The sequence below is a fragment of the Amblyomma americanum genome, chromosome 2, assembly GCF_052857255.1.
Source record: "Amblyomma americanum isolate KBUSLIRL-KWMA chromosome 2, ASM5285725v1, whole genome shotgun sequence".
NCBI classification, from domain to species: domain Eukaryota; kingdom Metazoa; phylum Arthropoda; class Arachnida; order Ixodida; family Ixodidae; genus Amblyomma; species Amblyomma americanum.
In genome coordinates this window covers 176,228,438-176,249,588 of record NC_135498.1, presented here as the reverse complement: position 1 = coordinate 176,249,588, position 21,151 = coordinate 176,228,438, and the positions used below count along the sequence as shown (strand labels likewise).

The window sequence follows — 21,151 nt, the reverse complement described above, 5'->3', positions numbered from 1 at the left end:
TATTGGCATTATTTAATGAGACAGCCAATTTTCAGTGCAGAAGTGTCTGTCAGCTTTTGCGTGCGGGATCAAACGCGAGGGCCGAATTCTAGCCACATGGAGCGTGTCCAATGAGACATTTCTTTGTAGTCCAATGCGTAGTTCAGCATAGAGCAAGTTTCTCATGTAATGTACTGCAAAATTTTGCCCGCGTGCACGACCTTATCGCGCACGCATGTTCACCAGGCATAACCTTCTAAATCGCGCCTGCGAAGATATGCAGGGTATTTACCTAAGACTGTCAACAGATCATAAAATGAAATTCCTTGAGTTATTTGACCAATTTTTTTACGATAGCATTTTCAGTCGTGTAGTACATGAGAATACACCTGAAACGTGCTAAATAGCGGGCTGATAACTAATACTGAACGGTTAACGTTTTGCTACTCCTGTTAGGCTCATTATTTATTGAGTGACTTGTAGCCCACCAAAAATAATATTCATATCAGTAGTTAGATTTCAAAAATTGCCATTCTGGTGACTGCTGCAGCGCAAGCAATTGTAAGGCCGCACTCAGCCGAAACAATACTCGCGCGACCTGCAACAGCGCAAGCCACGCCAACGAGCGCGCGTCACATAGCAGCGCCTGTGACATGGCGTCCGCTTCCAGTCGGTCGCTGCGAAAGGAGCACGCGGCACCTGCACCGCTTTGTCATGCGCCTTCGAAGACGTGGCTGACGCTCTTTCTTGTCCTGCGATATAGAATTCGGCCATGTACGGCCCTACAATTGCTTGCGCTGTAGTGACGAAAATGGAAGGACTTAATTGGATCACTGCATAGAGATGGGTATATTGTGAACTGACTGAAAGCATTACTTTAAGGCTTGGAAGGTTCTCGGTGCCTTTTTGTGTTCGCTGTTTTTTATTACATCTGAAATATTCAGTGCCTGTATGATGTCTTCAATTGTTCGCTATACTTAAGCGGCGTGAGTCAGGCCCTTCATTTCAACTCTGCCTGAAACGATGGATGTGCCACTCTGTTCCGAGCTAATAATCATTATATATTTTTCCGGGAATGCTGCGCGAACTTTGCAATAATCCGGTGCTGAGGTGACGAGGTTTCTGAATAAGGCAGCTTTCATATTATTTATTTCGGCATATACTTCCTTCCCACTCGATACTACAACACAACTTAGTGCTGAACAAACAAGGAAGATATTAGTTAATGCACTGCAGCCTACTTCAGTAATTCTGAATGAAAAGTAATTCGCACGTCTGGCACCAATGTTAACGAAGAGGTGTCAGCGAGATTAAAACCTCATTCAATGAATGCGCCCTTACACTCTCACACGGTTTGGCATTTGGGTATTTGCTGACCTCAATAACTGATGCAGTCACCGAAACTGGACGGCCACTGTGACGGCTTGCCTTTTTGGGCCATACCGTTCCCTCACAGCTCATTCGACATCAGAGGAGCGCGGCAGTTTATTTTCGGAGCACAACCACGGAGTCCTGTGCTGCGACAGCTTCCTGCTGACACTTGTGCCGATGTAGCTGACCAAGAATTTCCTTCTGAAGTCCATCGCAGTCTCGATCAGACGTAGGCATTGCGCATTCTCGGGAAAGTGCTCTCCTAGCGACATCAGCGAAAGCTGGATAGATTGTTTTCTCCCGCGTCCGTCCTGTAACGATAAAGTACGCATCTCTTAGTCCGCAATACGCGTTTCTTTTGTTCTTATACACTGCAGTTCCGTTAACCTAACCTGTTGCGCGTCCTTGTTCCTTTCCGATTAAGCTGGTTCTGAGGTGTATATAAACCCGGGCGCCACTATTCATGCACTACCTTTCGTGCAGTACTCTGTGACTCAACACCAAAGATGTACGCTCTGGTAAGTCGACTGGCGCCTAAAAGCGTTTCCTTACCATGAAACAATATTATGCGCAGAACTGCATTTGGGACTGCCCATTTTAAGAAGTACGTTTATAGTGGAAAATAATCCTTGCCTCTGCAAAACATGCATCTCTGCTGGCGCTATACTAGCGCTGTTGCCCCCTCACTCATGATTTCTAACCGTCTTTTCTGCTGTGATTTCATACATTTGAAGAAAATTAGTATGCTTCCTTGAAGCGCCTACTTTCTTGTCTGCTCTCTTTGTGTTGTGAGAGACGTCACGTGCTGGCGGGCTAAGGATTATTGAGTCCAGCTTCATTTTTTTGTCCCAAATCTTGGGGCACTTTCCTGATCAGAAAGCCCAGCGCTTAGACCCTATACTAAAGCCTCTTTCGATTTTAAAATTTGTCTCGTGCCGGCAGTTGAATATGTTATTTGCCGACTACATTCCTCTTCCAAACATGACCAGATACGAATTTAGCAAAAACGTATCACATTGTCTTCAGCAGAGGTAATCAATCACTCGTAACAATAATGGCACCAGAGCACAATGCTATATATATATATATATATATATATATATATATATATATATATATATATATATATATATATATATATATATATATATATGTTACTTCATGCTTACATGAGCTGTAAGCCAAGGACAGTTATTTTTCATACTAAAGGTACACATATTCCAACAGATCTACACGTAACGGCGACGTCGATGGAAGAAGCGGCGAAGCAGTGGTGGTCCGCCGTCAATCAGCCTGAGCAGGGTCTCGCTCGGAGTGATGGCAGTGCGGCTGGACTAATGCCCATCTTCACAATACTATTAAGATCTTTGGCGTGTATTTTTACTACCATCTATTGTGGGATAATCAAGTTAATTTTGTTGCTGAAACACATAGTCGCACTTTAGGGCTGTTAAGTAGGAATAGGTATATTTTTCTTGCGTCAGTAAATCTTTAATTCAGAACACATTATTTCCGCTCACACACAGTACTGTCATTTGTATGGATCTCGAAAAAAGTATTGATATAAACAAATTTCTATTATTGCAAAAAAAAAATGTTGCGTATTATTGAAAACCGACTCTACATAGAACGCACTGGACCTATCTTTCTCAAATATGGTCTTTAAAGTCAGCAAATATACAATTAAAGAGTATTAAAACAATTTTGTTTTAGTTCTCAAAGACACTGCATGATATTCACTGAAATAACAAATTTGTACAGTCTGCACCAACACCACTAACTCATCACAGACCTTTCGAAACTTGCCAAGTTCTGAACTAATTATGGTGATGAAATTTCTCAGTGTTGCCTACCCAAACTTCTAAATAGTTTCCACAGTAGAGTCATTGAAATTCTCAACCAAACTCTGTGAGAATCCAAGTTGCTTATGAAATTTTACCTCTAATCAGTATATTCCACAATTTCCTACATACCTTGGGCTACATATTTCATGCTGCATTATTATTCATGTTTTGTTAAGCAATCACGTCCTTTTTATTTTTGCGTTGTATATATTTCTTTTATTTCATTACATTACACCCCTTATGATATGTCGCTTTGTGAAACTGCTCCATAGAGTGTGTGTATTTACGGGTGTCGAAGGCTCCTCAAGCTGCTCGCATGCAGCTTTTACCTCTTCGTTGTCCAACCGTGAGAATGGCAAATAAATAAGGAATGAATGAGAGTAAGACCCTAAAGCGATAGTTGGTACATAATATTTGAGATCAATATGAGTTTACTTGACATTGACTTAGAAAGCATACACATGACAGGCTACCGGCGAAACGTAGACCTTAAATTAAGTCGCATTAACCCGGGAAGCTTCTAGAAAGATTGTTTTGTTTCAAGTGTCGTCATTAAAGAGGTAGTTAGGCCCCTGTCCTGTCACCTATGTGCTCCATTAGTCTGCGTAAATTAACCGAACATCTATTGAAAGCTCTGTAGATTTCGGTTTACTGAAGACACAATTCGGGTAAAGAACTCAGACAAAGAATAATAGCTTGTAATCCTAGAAAAACACTCAAAGCAAACTCTGGGCATTGTAATTAATATACAGAAGTCAATTATAAATAAACAGGCTTAGAAAAACAATTCCTTAGAAGGAAGTATTCGAGCTCCTGACTCCGCACCATCAGAATGAAGTTACAATGACATTAAGGATTGGTTGGTGTTAATTTTTTAGCTAATCCGAAGACGTTGTTGGCGATATCTTCGCAAAGGAAATTTTATTTGTTGCATTTTTAGCTATTAACCTGCGCGGTGGAAACCTGCAGTTTATCGAAAGTCATGAAAGTAAATTGACGAGAATTCAGTGATGAATCGAAAGCTAAATGATAAGATGAAGCTAAAGTAAAGAGCGAGCTGGGTAGGTTGAGAAAAGGAAATGAGCTTGTTGATATACTGAGAGAAATAAAGCAGATGTAAGACTGGACACGGGCTTTAGAATCTTCAGAGGCTGCCGCTCAACGAAGAAGACGACGAGAAGCGCCGAACACTCCGAAGCTCGAGCGCCGAACGCTCGGTCGCTCGTGCGTGCTCCGGACTGAACGCGCTCTCTGATCTGTGCCTGGACGGTTCCGCTGGTAGTTCGTGACGCTGTGCTTATTACTGTGCTGTGGTGTGCTGTGTGTGCTGTATTAGTAGTGTGCTGTGTCCTTATTACACAGAAGAATCCATTTGGCAGGGTCTAGCCATGCAGAGCACAGGTAAGAGATGAAAAAAGGATATGGTTACCGCAGATTAGCAATTATTATGCCCTTGCTAGAGCTCACCGCAAATGTGGTGTCCAGATGTTTCCCGCCGAAATCATGGCGGTGTGGCCCCATGTGAGATTCGGTTATTAGGCTGCCAGGTTAAAAGCCTAAATCAAGGCTTTCGGACGCAGTAGTGCTATGGAGGCTTTGAAGCGAGCGTTGTGCGTGTAGTACATTCCGTAAATTTGTATACTATATTGCACATTCGATGCTAATAATAATAATAATAATAATAATAATAATAATAATAATAATAATAATAATAATAATAATATTAATAATAATAATAATAATAATAATAATAATAATAATAATAATAATAATAATAATAATAATAATAATAATAATAATAATAATAATAATAATATAATATAATAGTAATTATTATTATTATTATTATTATTATTATTATTATTATTATTATTATTATTATTATTATTATTATTATTATTATTATTATTATTATTATTATTATTATTATTATTATTATTATTATTATTATTATTATTATTATTATTGGTTTTGGGGAAAAGGAAATGGCTCAGTGTCTGTCTCATATATCGTTAGACACCTGAACCGCGCCGTAAAGGAAGGGATAAAGGAGAAAGTTAAAGAATAAAGGAATAAAGAGGTGCTGTAGTGAATGGCTCCGGAATAATTTAGACCACCTGGGGATCTTTAACGTGCTCAATTCATATTTTAAAAGAACGTTGATGTTGCTGTTTTAATAAACGGTTAGGTGGCGTATAAAAGAATGCAGAAACACGTTTTTAAATGTATTTTTCGCATTTTTGACAGGGCCACAATCTATTTTAGGGAATGGGTGCAGACACGTCAAAAATTAATTGGCAAAGCTAATTTTAAATAACAATTGTGAAATCAGCGGGAAGAGAGATGCATTGAAACTCCTGACAATGTCTAGTCTCCTAAAATGAACCAATGGATTTCAGTTACCGGCATATTGGACGGTAAAGAAGCAAACTAAAACTTTTAGTGTTCAGTTTTACGCTACATTCATGCTACACAAACTCCATCGCCGGACCTTTCTGCAGAACTGGAGCTTCAACACTTCCGCGTTAATGCGTGAAGATTTCACTAGGACATATTTTTTATTCCATTTTTGTTCCGTGTTCATTGAGGAAGAACACAAATTCCAATAGAATTTTAGACTCAGATTACCGATTTCTTTTCTGCCTAAGCTACGAGCAAACACGATGGTTCACGGTAGGCCTAATATCTCGTTTTTTTGCACAGAAAAAACCGGCTATAAGAAATTCATACTGTATGGCAATCATTCTGATGCTCTAGAATGTTGCCTCACCTGTTTCTTGTTAATCTATCACAGGTGACGCCTCTCGTCCTCCTCCTGGTCCTGGCCACTGCCACGGCTGTTCCAAAGGTTGGCTACGGTGGACTCGGCTATGGAGGCCTCGGATACGGAGGCCTTGGCTACGGAGGCCTTGGTTACGGCGGCCTGGGTTACGGTGGCCTGGGATACGGTGGGCTTGGCGGCTTGGGAGGTTCGGGTGGTGTAGGTGGTGTGGGTGGTGTAGGAGGCTTAGGAGGCGTCGGCGGCGTGGGCATCGGAAGCAGCGTGGCTCTTCTGAGTGGAGGACCCGGTTTTGCTAAGGCCGTGGCTGGACCTGCCTTCCTTGTGAGGTCTGTGCACCACGTCAACAAGGTCAGCGGTGGTGGAGCCCTCCTTGCTCACTCTGGTCTCGGAGGAGGATACGGCGTCGGCGGAGGATATGGTCTCGGAGGAGGATACGGCATCGGCGGTGGATACGGCCTCGGTGGAGGATACGGCCTCGGTGGAGGATACGGCCTGGGCGGAGGATACGGCCTCGGCGGTTTGGGCTACGGTGGATATGGGAAATACGGTGGCTATGGCTACAAGGGTTGATTGAAGAATGTGCATGCTACAGTACAGAGAGCCCAAGGTTGTGTTCTAATTAATGCTAGTGGAAGTATGTGATTATGTGCCACCGAAGTACAACGACGCTCCTGTAGGAAATGTTGACGATTTGTCGGTGGCACTTTCATGTTGATGAAAAAGCCAATTTCCCGGAAGTGTCACCTTGAGGTGATGACAAATTCGCACTCAGAACTGTATTACTACAGTGTAAAAGTATCTGACTATACTCGAAGGTCTCCTTAATATCTATAGTGCGATATTCCTCGTGTGACAGCACGCCGCAATGTTGTCGCTCGTTCACATTCTAGCATAGTATTCTAAGGCTGCCTATTTCACTGAAAATAAAATCTCTTCTGCCTCTGATGTTGGTAGCACGCTTTTTTAAATATTTTTCGCGTATACTAAAAAAGTCGTAATTCTGAATAAGTAAGGTTTATAAACTGCACTCTTCTGCAAAAGCGTTAGCTAGTAGTGTGATACCGAGCGTCGTCGCCCTCGGGAGTAGGCGACAAGGTATGAACATTTGCATCATTGTGCGATGGTATACAACGAAATATCGAAATATATGTATACAACGGTCTGCTTGTCGTTTAGTATGGTAGGAACTGCAAAGAGCATTTGTTTCCCATTGAAGAAAAGTGGGCCCCTGCAACTTGTATCGTCGGGTGTATGGAGCAGAATTGACCGCTAGTCCCTACATTTCTGGGCGCAGTATCCTTCCTCAGATAAAGAGCCAGACGATAAATACTTGGTCTAAAATAAGATAGATAAACTCTTTCATTGCGACTGAGGAATCTGCTTTCTAACGCTGTTCTGTGGGGTACGGCCCATCATTTTCAGCGGCTATTCGGCCTCTATGCTGGTGAGCTACGGCTTTAAGGCACCGCCGTACTAGCATTTCCAGAGGTGAAAGAAAAATGTGTTAACGTTGAAAGCTCTGCTCTAACGCACTTATACACGTAGATGACCACGTATGCAAAATAGCTGCAATCTGAATGTGGGTGGCAGGGTGCAGGTGATACCGTCAAAACAAAAAAGGCTTGTCTAAAAAGAAAGTAGTGTTCACCAGTCTTAAATACGAACTTTCAGTCGCGTTGGGGACCTTATTTTCGTGGAAAGTATAGCCATAGAGAAAAATTGGTAAAGAGCGGGCACTCGAAAAACTTGGCCTCAAGAAATACGTCACGCGGCCAAGGGAACTAGCGAACCCTCGAATCAAAGAATGGCGCCACTCCAGTACGTGTCTCCGAGCACAAATCGTGTCAGCCGCCTACCGCAACAGATTTAACCAACGCAAGTGAGTTTTCGGTATTATCTGTTGTATGCGACAGCGCAAGGGCCCCGTTCTGGAAAAAAGCCGGTGCCGGCATTGCCGCCGGCGTTCCGTTTATCGCAGAACAATCGGGATTTGTCGTAAAGATGGCTCTTACAAGCACGCTACCGCTGAGCCACGCAGGCACATTCGTACGGCTTTGTTAAAGCGGGACTTTACATGCAGGTGTAACAGTCTTTCACATAATCATTACTATTGTGGAAGAGAAAACAGTGTACATGTCTGCGTGGGCAAGACAAACTTCTGTCGCGTCATAACTCTAAAGGCAGAGCTTCAGTGTCTCAGTGTGTACGCGTCCCTGCTGCTGATCAACAATCCAGTCCTGCTGTCCTTCACAATGCCAACGTTAGAAATGTTTTCTTTTCCCAGACTACGCTGCATTGCACGAAATTTAGGCTGAGCACGCTGGCCGAGCAGGTCGGTGTCACATTCTACGCAGTTAGCGAAGAGTCCGCATGGCGTGCCTGCTGTTTCGACGCGGGTAGTTTCGCTTTGACGCTTACTGCGACGCGCTGTTTGTTTTTTTATGGCTCCAATAACACATGATTTCATTTTTAAGAAGTCGGCAAAGACACTTAAGATTGCTTACGTGTAAGAAGATGCTAACCCGCCCGCTCATTTCATGAACGCAGCCGCCGCGTGCTGCGAAATGATGTGACCGGATGCCCCCACGCAGGTGGTAGTTCTACCTCTGCATGGCTCTACGTAACCGTCGGCGCAACGCCGCACCCATTCTGACCTGCGCGGTAACTTCATGAAGCCAGTCGCCGCCCTCCCCCACCAGCTGCCGTATCAGGTTGCATTCAATGTCAACCTCATGGTATCACTGTCAGCCTTGAATCCATGGATTCCTAGAAGCCCTCATACCACTCCGGGGGCACTAGTGCAGCATTTCAGCGGCGTGTCACTGCCCTGTGATGGCAGGTACTGCCATCGGTTCCCGAGCAACCTCGCGTGACGAGTCATTATTTTTACCGCCACCGGCCAGGTGGCATCACGACGCCCTCTTTTCTAGGTACAGTCCGAACAACACACACACACACACACACACACACACACACACACACACACACACACACACACACACACACACACACACACACACACACACACACACACACACACACACACACACACACACACACACACACACACACACACACACACACACACACACACACACACACACACACACACACACACACACACACACACACACACACACACACACACACACACACACACACACACACACACACACACACACACACACACACACACACACACACACACACACACACACACACACACACACACACACACACACACACACACACACACACACACACACACACACACACACACACACACACACACACACACACACACACACACACACACACACACACACACACACACACACACACACACACACACACACACACACACACACACACACACACACACACACACACACACACACGCGCGCACGCACGCACACGCACACACACACACACACACACGCGCACACTCGCACACACATGCACGCGCGCACATACGTACACACACACACACACACACACACACACACACACACACACACACACACACACACACGGGTTTGTGCTCAGCAGGGCAAGTAAGACTTATGCCTCAATAAACTGTTCAGGAAGAGAGGGGGTGGCAAAATGAGGTTAGCATGAAAAAACAGGCAAACGCCCCTAAGGTGAGCGTTATTTTAGTGACGCACGTGAGTGCGCTTTTCAAAACTGGCGGAATAAAGGCAATGCATAAAACTAAAAGCTCGAAAACCAGAAACATAAGTGTCTAAAAGTCTGTCGTCTGCGCTACTCAAATCGAGATTTGCACCCGCGCATTTGTCCTCAGTCCGAACACGAGGCACTCTGAAGATGTCAGTCTGGAAGTCCGTGTTGTGGGGTCCCAGCATCAAATTTTGTTCAAACAAAACGCGCAGTCGGCTGTGTGTGTGGTCTTGAGGGGGCGGGGAATAGCAGAGGGAAATACAGGAATGCTTGAAAATTATTCGGCGATGTTTTCATCGTGTATAGTTTTGTATGTGGGCATCAATGCTCCACATGTGGTGTTTCTAAAAGGAAGATGTCTATGTTCGTAATTTTGTCGCTTCCCCGCTTGCACGCATTCTGCCTGCTCGCGCTGTTTTCGTATATGGTGTATCATAATGACAAGTGCTCGTAATTTACAGTTTTCAGCTGGCTCTGCCCGGTAGGAGCGACAGCACTGCTGTGTGCCGTGATGCCGTAAGAAATGATCCACAAGAAGCCCGGAACGAGATTAATGATGTGCTAAATGGCGATGCCAACTGTGCCCATTTGTTTTTGTTTTATAATGAGCGAAATAAAATTTCATTCCAGGACATCTTATGCCTCGTCTCCTGGAATGGCGCTTTCAGACAAGGGTTGTGACAAACCTGCGCTGATGGCTGGGAAGACCACTTGCAACATAATTTTATTAGACAAAAAGTTTTCAGGCATAAACAATAAATAACACCACGAAACAATACGGTGCCAAAATGCGGATGCAAAGGTAGCACGTGCTACTATTCAAACTGCGCGCGCTTAAAACCGAAATAAGAAGTAACGCCCTAGTATCTCTTCACGCAGCTTTGCGCGCTACAGTCAATTGGGCCGCTGGTCCTTATGGGAGTGCGGTCTCTTTGCCAACATCTTTTTTCACGACAAAGTTGGCGCTGTCTTCGACGCGTGGCTGCACCGCCGCCGCTGTTGTCGTTATAGGTGGACGAAAATTTTCGGACTCTCCACGGCGGCCACTTTTTCGCTACATTAGCTGGCTTCAAATCGGTTCGATTCTTTGAAACACCCAATTTAAATTTTCGTCTGCAATCCTGCTCCTTCGTAAAAATTGACGAAGAAATTGTAGTTCTCATTCCACTCTGCACGTGCAGAAATGCGTTCGCGTAGGTTGGCGGAGCGAACACCAAAGCTATTGAGCCACCACGGCGGTCACGAATATTTTTCTCTTAAATTGCACCCAAATACAATATACCAGATGATTTCTTCTGTGAGGCCACCGCAGTGGCTGAGTGGTTATGGCTCTCAGCTGCTGGCCCGAAAGACGCGGGTTCGATCCTGGCCGTGGCGGTCGAATTTCGATGGAGGCGAAATTCTAGATGCCAGTGTACTGTGCGATGTCAGTGCACGTTAAAAACCCAGTGGGTCGAAATTCCCGGAGCCCTTCACTACGGCGTCTCTCATAGCCTGAGTCGCTTTGGGACGTTAAACACCCATAAACCAAACCAAGCAAAAGCGATTTCTTCTAATGTCTGGAGTGACGAAACCTGTACGCCACTGCAAGCCACTTAAGGTTCTGCTCACGGTTTCTCAACTTCTCATGCACGCCACACACTGGAATGCCTGTAGCGGTTTATAAGAAACGCTCTTCAACGGGGCCCATCCCGACGGAGCTTGAAAGCGTATAAGCTGCCAAGAATGCACTGAGGAGCACGAGCACTAGCCGTCGGACTCCAAGATCACGTGACCCCTGGACGCTTCTTATTGGCTGAAATACGTGCGCTTGTGGGCTTTCGATTGAAGTTGATTGTTGCGAGAGTAGGATGAGGCGGGAGCAGCAGCATCCCCCGCACGCCGCCACACAACGAGTGCGACAGAACCAACGTAGCAGCGGGGAAGATAAGCCGACCGCCGCAGGATCCAGAAACAGCGCCGCAACGTAGGGCTGCGCAGCGCATGACTGCCACGATCGGCAACGGATGTCTTCTTTGGAGTGTTTCGTGGTGCCCGAACCGCCGACGGCCGCCGGAAGACTGGCGCCACGCGCTAGAGGTCCAGGATCTGCTACAGAACATGGCAACAGAGACTCACGAGGGCCGTCAGACCGCGCGCGCGACCGCCCTTAACGACAGCTATGGCTCTGGCTACAGAGTCTTCTACAGGGATGCTGCTGGCCCAAACCACGGGGGATGGTATACGGCCACAGTAATCCATCAAAACACGTACGTTCAGGGACTCACTTTCCGTGCCCTAAACATTACATACGCCGATGAGATCGCCATAGCACTCGCCGCTGCAGAACCAGACTCCCGGGTTATCATTACCGACTGCCGGGAAGCATGTCGGAATCTAGAACAAGGACGCATATCTGAACGCGCCACAAATCTTTTGCATAGATGCGATCGCGGGATCGCCCGGACACATGTGTTGTCATCTGGACCACAGCACATGCAGGAATAGAGGGAAACAAGGCTGCAGACGCCTCAGCCCCACTGGGCATCGCCGCGACACTCGCCGCCTGAGGTATCAAAACCTAATTCGGCTATCAGTTACAAAGAAATTCTTCAGTTATATTGAACACACGCCGTGGTCGGGTTCGAACCCGACCGCGGCGGCGGCGTTTTTATGGAGGAAAAACGCTAAGGCGCCCGTGTGCTTTACCATGTCAGTGCACGTTAAAGATCCCCAGGTGGTCGAAATTATTCCGGAGCCCTCCACTACGGCACCTCTTTCTTCCTTTCTTTTTTAACTCCCTCGTTTATCCCTTCTCTTCCGGCGCGGTTCAGGTGTCCGCCGATATATGAGACAGATACTGCGCCATTTCCTTTCCCCAAAAGCCAATTATTATTATTAGGCTCTCCTTAGCTACAGTGACGTCGGAGCTTCCGCACCCTGTGTCAATCGACCACTCGTCTCATGGTCTCTATACTGCAACATTCAGGCGGGCACCCCTCTGACTTCTCGATGGAGCTCCAGCTTTCTTCCTCATCTTCAGGCGACTTCCCTGAGGTGCACTCTGACTGAAGCGTAAGGTTGGCCTGCTCAGAGCCTACGACCTCGATAGTAGCTACAATTTCTCTTTCCTGAGGAAGCGACACTCTGGTGTTGCCTTCACTCTCAGATTTCGGCACCGGCTGTTCCACAACTGCGCTCTCACCATGGAGCTAGTTACAACCTCATCTGTAGCTGCCAACAAATCAGACTCGTTGGTCTTCCACCCGGGCTCTTCGGGGGTAAGCTCCAATCGCTTCCTGACGTTCAAACTCCGAACTTCCGCAAGCTTCCTCGCATGGATTGCATGCTCTCTTTCAAATTCTCTTCCACGCTCCAAGGCAAGCTTCGATGCTTCTTGTCTCCCCTGCCATTCTCTCTCTTTCTTCTCGTGCTCTGACACCGGAGAGAGAAAAAAAATTTTGTTCACCGGGCACTGCGACAGTCCGACGACGTGAGGGACAAGACGGAGCCGTTCCGCAGGTTGGCGCACGCTGCCTCACTGGTCCGTAACTGGGACTGTGGCGTTCTCCCAGGAGTCGAGCGGTCGCGCTTCTCCGAAGCTTAAACGATAGCTATGGCTGATGGACAGCGGTCAATGCACCTCATTCACAGGCGCGGCCCACGTCTGTTTGTTCTTCGCACCAAGGCAGGCGCGCACATACACGCAGTACAGTCCAGAGTTTGACGGAATACCATGTGGCGGGGGGCGAACATTGTAGAAATAAACATACACTTGCCAAAAGTTTCGGCGAAAAGGAAACACGACGTTTCGGGGCCCGTACGCATCCCTTGATCACATAGAGCGCCGCATGGAACGACGGTGGCTTAAGTACGGTTAAAATTGCGTAATGTCCGACTGTAGATCTCTGGATATACATTCACTCTATATATCTACAATCAGACATTATGCAATTTTAACCGTACTTAAGCCACCGTCGTTTAATGCGGCGCTATATATGTGATCAAGAGACCCGTACGGGCCCCGAAACGTCGTGTTTCCTTTTCGGCGAGTGTATGGCGGCCGCATGTTTATTTCTACAATCCACGCTGTGCGCACTGCACAATTTCCTTCTCCTTCTCGCTCCGGGTGCGCGATCTCATTGGTCAAGCGTAGAAACCGATTTCGAAAACTTTCTTTGTGCTTCACTCTAGGCGAAGCCACCGTCGCGAGAGCGAAGGGGAGAGGGTATCACCTAGCACGAGAAAGGCTATGCCCTCTCCGTCGAAAATGAGTAGAAATCATTTGGAGGTTCACGAACTATCGACGGCGCTGCCATGTTTCCTTTGGCGCCGCGCCGACGAGCAGTGTAAAGGGCAGCAGCACACTAAAGGTTACGCGCTCTCCGGGGTCCTTTTCCTGGGTTTTAGTTATATTTACCATGCGCGCGGGTGCGATTGCTTCCGCGCTGTGCTTCCCTTTTTTTCGGATATGAGCCGAAATTTGTGGCAATCCGCCTACCTGGAATTCCGCAAGTGCTCTTTTAGAAAGTACTAAATTACGCGTAGCACAGCTGTTCGGTCCCTTAGAACTACTTTTTTCTCAAATTACACGTGGGAATAATTTTTCGCGAGGTCTTATTCACAAAGAACACGAAAGTTAGGTCCCCGAAAAAATTGAGCCGTTTAAATTCTAATACCTGCATTTCGAGTAGTCGCGAGGGAACTTCTGTCGTGAACTGGGAGGTGCAGCAGCGTAGCATTGCGAAAGATGTCGCGAGAAGCAACGTGCCTGTGCAAGACTAAATTTCATTCCGAATACAGCTTTCTTTTTACCGTGTAGTGCTGTTGGTGTGACAAAATCTCGTACCACATTAACTCTACATCATGATTCGCTGCTGTTCTCGTCGAACCTTGCTAAATCACGATGCCTTGAATTTGTTCTGTTGAGAGTGTGGGTTTTCTTTTCGCCTTGGTACAACCTCGGTGGTCAACTGAGCCGGTGTACAAGAGTAAACGGGAATCAACTTTCAAAAAGATGTAGAAGAGCGAGGCCTGTAAAGTTGAGCGGAAAAGAAGGCAACGTCAATTCAAGAGACTGATCCTGATGTGATTGCTAGCCTTGCTAGATAAGAAAATTTCTCTGCTTCATGAGCTGCCAGCAAAAGTTGACACCATTGATAAGTGTGCGAAACTGCTGTCGGATAAATTTGACGAGATTCAGCAGCGTCTGGATCGACAGGACTGTGAAATCAATGACGTCAAACGAAGGATAGACAAGTATGAGAAAGCATGCCTGCCTCAGCACCTGACTCAACTTCAGTTAGATGTGGAGGCGCTCGAGTGGCGCAGCAGGTGCCTTAATTTTGAAATATTTGGAGTTCCAATAACTGAGTGTGAGCACCTGTTGTCAAAGGTCATCGGCCTAGCAAGGATAATACAGGTTGAGACCTTTGCCGCACAAGACATTGTAGCCCTTCATAGGCTAGCAGCTATGACTGGCACGCCTCCTGGCATCTCCGCGTGGTCTTGGAAATTACTGCCAGATTCTAAGGAATGAATGAAGGAATTGGGTTAGAAATATGCGTGGCATAGGCATGGGAAAGTGCTGGTACGAAGGACCAACGAAGAATCTAGCACAGCTGTGACATGTGAACAGGATCTTCACTCCCTTAGCCCAGTGATGAATGTGAGATTCCCTCCTCATGAACCATTTAGGTTTTTTAACAAAGCAAGAATGGTGTACTTTAAATATTGATAGGGAACAGGGTTCAAGTTGTTTGCATATGATTTTACAATCAATTACCGCTAAAGTAAGAGATATTGAAAGTTTTTTCTTTTGATTCGTGTGCTCATTACAACATCATCTTGCTAACATGTTACTCTAAGGAATTTGATATTTTGTAGCTGCTTCAAACAAAAATTGTCTTTTTAAATAGAACGTCTGGACGTGGAGGGAGGGGGGGGGGTGTCTAGGTTAATAGATAAATCTATACCATGTGAGCTGTCGAGAAAGTCTTCATGTGTAACAGGAGATTATAAGGTGTTATGTGTTGAAGCGCGAGAGTGGATGTATGTTTTGTGCTATCTACATGTTCTTCTTAGGTTCTTTGAGAGCATTCTTGCGTTCAGTAACGAAAATACGTGACATTTGTGGGGATTTTTACAAATGGGGATTTTAACATAACAGATAACTGAGTCAGCGCTACAGGGTTTTCAGAAAAGAATAAGGCAGGTATCGTGGCGAGCAGTTCTTGAACGAAACTGTCAAGAGGAAGCATGCAATATTTTTTGAAGGAATTTGTCGCTCAATACAATCATTAGTTTGGTTTGGTTTATGGGGGTTTAACGTCCCAAAGCGACTCAGGCTATGGGGGACGCCGTAAAGAAGGGCTCCGGAAATTTCGACCACCTGGGGTTCTTTAACGTGCACGGACATCGTACAGCACACGGGCCTCTAGAATTTCGCCTCCATCGAAATTCGACCGCCGCGGCCGGGATCGAACCCTCGTCATTCGGGCCGGCAGCCGACCGCCATAACCACTCAGCCACCGCGGCGGCTAATCAGTACTTTATTAATAGGGTCCGTAGACGTCAGAAAAATATCCGCAAGCCATGGTTCTCGCGGGTGCTGTTTGAAGACAAAGAAACGAGAAGAGCTGTAGGCAAAATTTATCAAGACCCGACATCCAAGAGTCATAAAAGAATTTACGACGTTTCGTAATAGGCTGACCAAAGACCTACGAAAGGCAAAAGGCGCTTACTATTTTCATATCTTTTCTTTTCTCTTTTCTTTCTTTTGTTCATATTTTTTCTTCATGTTATGAAACGCAAACGTGATTTTGAACTAATAGAAAAAATTTGTTTCAGTGGAGAGGTCGTGACTGAGCTTGACCTTGCAAACGCCTTCAATGAGTACTTTGTCTCCAGGGATGTTCACGTCAGTTACAGCCAATACAATCGAAATCTTCCATCATACCAGAAGACGATTTTCTTTCCTCCAGCGAATACAGCTGAGGTATGTGGAGTGTTCGAAGGCCTCAAAAATTCATACCATTGTTATGCGGATGGTATACAGATTGCACCAAATAAATATCTCATCCGGGACATGGATCCAGTTCTTTGACAAACTTTCAATTTCGCCATCAGTACAGGTGTTTTCCCAGATACAATGATCGTAGCCAATGTGATAGCAACATATAAAAAGGAACATAACCTTGGCTAAAATAACAAAAGACAAATTTCTCTTATACCAATCATTTAGATATGCCTCGAAAAGGTTATATTTAAAAAGTTTTCTTTATTCTCTTCGAAATTCCTGCTGATAAGTAGTTTACAGGACAGTTTTTGGAAAGATAGATCGACAAAGCTAGCCTTTCTCGATCAAAAAGAATATCTCCTACAAAATTTTGAGCATAAAAGCTTATCTTTCGCCATCTTCGTCGCTATTACGCAGGCGTTTAATTACATTATTCATGCACTCTTAATTTAGAAACTTGAACGTAGTGGCCTTCGGGGTCTTCCTCTTGAATTACTGCTGTCTTACCTACAGAACCACCGGCAGTCTGTCTCTGTAAATGGCTTCTCATCATATGACCGAGAAACAATTTCCGGGGCACAGCAACGGAGTATATAGAGTAGGTCCCATTCTATTTAACATCTACATAAACAACATCACACTTGCTTATGAACAGGCAAAAATCATTATGTACGCCGATGGCACCAGCACATTTCTTTCATCCACATCACCCCTTGCAATAAGGGAGTGATTACTCGTTTTCTCAGAAACTTCATAGTCAAAGAAAAATTCGTCCTGGTCGTACCCCGGACCAGGACAAAAACGCGTTGTCATGCCAGTGCAAGGTCAAGTGACGGGACTTGAACGGGAAAACTCACGATAACAATTTTATAAATGTTATATTTCATTTAAAGGTTTTAGCCAGAACAGCGATTTTACCAGAAATCTTGATTTAACCAGAATAATTTACACAAATGTGCAGGAGCTCAACTACGTTAGAGTGGCCTCAAAAGTCCTGCAGAGTTATTTGTGATGGCTTCAGACACTGTGGCACATGGTGAAGCCATTTTCTGAACATGACATTAAACAAAAATGACACTTCATCATCAATTCTAGCTTTCCAAAGAAAACATCGCTAAACTCTCAGCAAATTTACAGTAATTTTGAACAATGTGATGTTATAAAATGCCGGGCATGCTTCCACTCTTTCGAGATCTTTGTGTGCAGTGGTTTGGGAAGGGAGGTAGGTGAAGACAAGTGTGTGAATGCGTGTTCGTGCACGTGTTTTGTGCTTTATGGGTATTCAGTCTTTTTCTTTCAGTTGGGCGCGTCGTCAAGGGCAGGTGTTTCTGGCATGCACGCGAGCCGCATCAAGGGTTGTCGAAGACAGCTGTACATTTTGTTTATCTTCAACATCACTTTAGGCACTCCGCGAAGACGAACTGTCCCTACAAAGGTGGCTGCACATCGCTCACGTGAAAAATCTCGCCATCCGCATAAATACGTTCCTTATATCAAGAGAACTGTCTTCGCACCATCTGAGGAAGCTCCCGAAGCTCATGCGCCGTATGTCTGGGTGGCAGTAAGCAAATGTCCTTCAGTCATCCCGGCAGCTGGACTGGGCTCCGAGGCTAGGCCTAGAGCCACCGGTGACGCCGCTGGCAGAGGTGGCTTCGCCGGCGTCGGTCACCACGGCTTCAGCAACACCTCTTTTGACAACTGAGCCTGGGTCGCAGCTCTTGGTTCCTGCTCCCGGTCCATCAGCGGCAGCGCACATCCTGCCTTCTCCAAATGCACCTCAGCCGTGAATGCATATGCCCTCTGGGCGGAACTAGGCAATGGCTGCCCAGTCTCCCCTGCTGGATGCGGCTTCAACCGTGCAGCGTGAGGAGGAGAGCTCTCCAATGGACCTGTCTTCAGCACCTCCATCCGTGCCACCGGCGTCCCGCAGTTCTCAAAGCGCCCATCAGGGGACACTGCACAGGATTCGTCTTCTGCCAACTGCAGCTCACAAGACAAGCGTTCTTCTCAGCGTATGCCAGCCAGTTGGCTGTGCCGACATCGAGATCGGTATCTTATAAAGTGGCCACTAAAGCTCTGGCAGCCAAAAGCCTAACTGACATTCCGAACAGGATTCTTCAGGCGATTCTGGACGAGTGTCTTGGGACCAAACGTTTTCGTGGCCTCACGTCTAGAACGAAATCTAATACCGTCACTGTGTGGCTCCTGACTTTGGCTTCTGTCGAACGTCTGCAAACGCTGAAGTGCATATCGATTACAAGCGAGATCTCGGTGCCGGTCCAGGTGTACCTATAGTAGAACGTTCGGCTCTACAACGCTGTGTTGCTTATAACGTCGACGTTGCCGAAGACCAGACGACCCTCCAGCGTGAGCTGTACTGTCCAACGCACTGTGCAATCCAAGCGCGGTATAGGAATGGGGCGCTCGTGCATCGTCACACTACAAGGCCCACCAACTCTCCCAGAACGACTTTACTGCTATGGCTGTATTCTGCGGCCTCGCCCTTACAAACCGAGTGCTGTCTATTGCTACAGCTGTTTCAGACCTGGCCACATGCGCCGATCATGCATTTTTGCAAAGCAAGATGAGGCTCGACCACAAGACACACCGTCTTACAGGTGCGGACTTTGCAAGACTGATGACCACGAGATCGCCTCTCCAACTTGCCCAACAAAACAGAAAGCAACTGAGAAGGTTCGGCGTGGGATCCGTAAGGAAGTGCGTCTGAATGAAAACAGAGCCCCGATACAGACATCCAACAGGTTTGCGGCTCTTCAGTGGGATGAAGACGACTGGCCGGAGCTTTCTGAGCCCATTCCACCTGCAGCCCCTGCCCAACAGTCGTACAGTGATAAAGTCCGCAAGGATCGCCGTCGCCTTCAAGCTACACAAAAGCACAGCATACTGGAACCTCTGCTTGAGGACATGGCAGCAGTTGACGACAAAATTGCACGCCTTTTAGCCGAGGTCTCTAATCTACGGCAACACCGTGAACTGCTTGCTCGCTGTAGACAACCATCAGAATCCCACTCCACGCCAATCAATGCTGCAGCTCCGCCGACTACGTCCAGCCCTCATGCGTTTTTCGCAGACTCTACAGGGTCTTCTGCAGCACTGCAGGGTAACTCAACAACATCCCTCCTCCGATTTATGGTAAACCAGTTATCTAACCTGGCATCTCTTCTTTTACAACGTTTGGAAGACTAATCGAGAATGGCGAGTACACGTTGTTGTGGTGTGCTCCCATTCAGATGGCTACAGCAAGCGAGGGGTACAGCCCTCTAACTGGGTTTTATAGAGTCAGCGTAGGTTATCTCATAAATTGGATTGCAAGCAGAGCTAGTTGTTACTGCTAGTAAACAGCATTAAGAAAATAAACGAAATACATTTACGCCTGTCAACTGCCATGAAATATGACCGGTATCAATCCTTCTTGATTTTGGAAGACATCAAGGCGCTGATAACGCATTACGCCCTAAAGGAAAAGCGCTAATGGTCCCGTTCGGAGGAAAACCCGGCATCGGCGCGACTGGGAAATTCAGATTCGTGGAATGGTTGTAGTGACGTAGAAAAACTGGCTCGCTGCAAAAAAAAAAAAAATGGGTCGGATTAGCTCAGGTAACCCAAGCTATGCAAGCGAAAGCATGGATTACATGTGAGGTCACTTTCTAAGGTTCTTGGGGCCGAAGCACAGTCTGACAGGCTGACGGACCACGTCGGTCGTTGCGGATTCCGCACTGCGAGAACTCGCTTCCAGAGTCTCGCCAGTCTCCGCTGCGGCTGCTAAGAGGGCTCGTCGCTGTATTCACTTGGCATCTTTCGCTCGCCGTCGAGGCAGGCGAAGCTCTCGCCCTCCATTCCTTTCGACTGGCCGTTTAGCGCGTTTACGCTCCCTATCGATTGCTAAATCCCTCGACAAGTTGGCAATGTCGACCGGGTGATCAGACTCAGTCCGACGTCTGCGAGTACCCACTCTCGAGGACGTCGGCTCCGGCTAACTTCCGTCGTCTACAGCGAGACGGTGGATAGGCAGCACGCAGCCGCCGCGACTACGGCGCCGCGCGTGACTGCAGCTGGTGCGAGTCACGTGGTACGTCACGTGGTTACTTACAAAGCTCCGCTCCTCCTGTTCAAGGTCATTCGAACAGACAGCGAAATCTTAGCCGCCCCGCCGCGGTGGCTCAGTGGTTAGGGCGCTCGACTACTGAACCGGAGTTCCCGGGTTCGAACCCGACCGCGGCGGCTGCGTTTTTATGGAGGAAAAACGCTAAGGCGCCCGTGTGCTGTGCGATGTCAGTGCACGTTAAAGATCCCCAGGTGGTCGAAATTATTCCGGAGCCCTCCACTACGGCACCTATTCTTCCTTTCTTCTTTCACTCCCTCCCTTATCCCTTCCCTTACGGCGCGGTTCAGGTGTCCAAAGATATATGAGACAGATACGGCGTCATTTCCTTTCCCCAAAAAAACAATTATTATTATTATAAATCTTAGCCGCGTGGA

The 21,151-nt window shown here is 46.6% G+C and overlaps 1 protein-coding gene across 1 annotated transcript; it reads left to right on the top strand.

Annotated features, from left to right (window-relative positions):
- Positions 1 to 1,826: 1,826 nt before the first annotated feature.
- Positions 1,827 to 8,945, top strand: LOC144122011 (uncharacterized). The gene is made up of 2 exons (XM_077655516.1): positions 1,827 to 1,868; positions 5,989 to 8,945. The coding sequence occupies exons 1-2, from the start codon at positions 1,857 to 1,859 to the stop codon at positions 6,544 to 6,546; spliced, it is 570 nt and encodes a 189-aa protein (XP_077511642.1). The 5' UTR covers positions 1,827 to 1,856; the 3' UTR covers positions 6,547 to 8,945.
- The last annotated feature ends 12,206 nt before the right edge of the window (positions 8,946 to 21,151 follow it).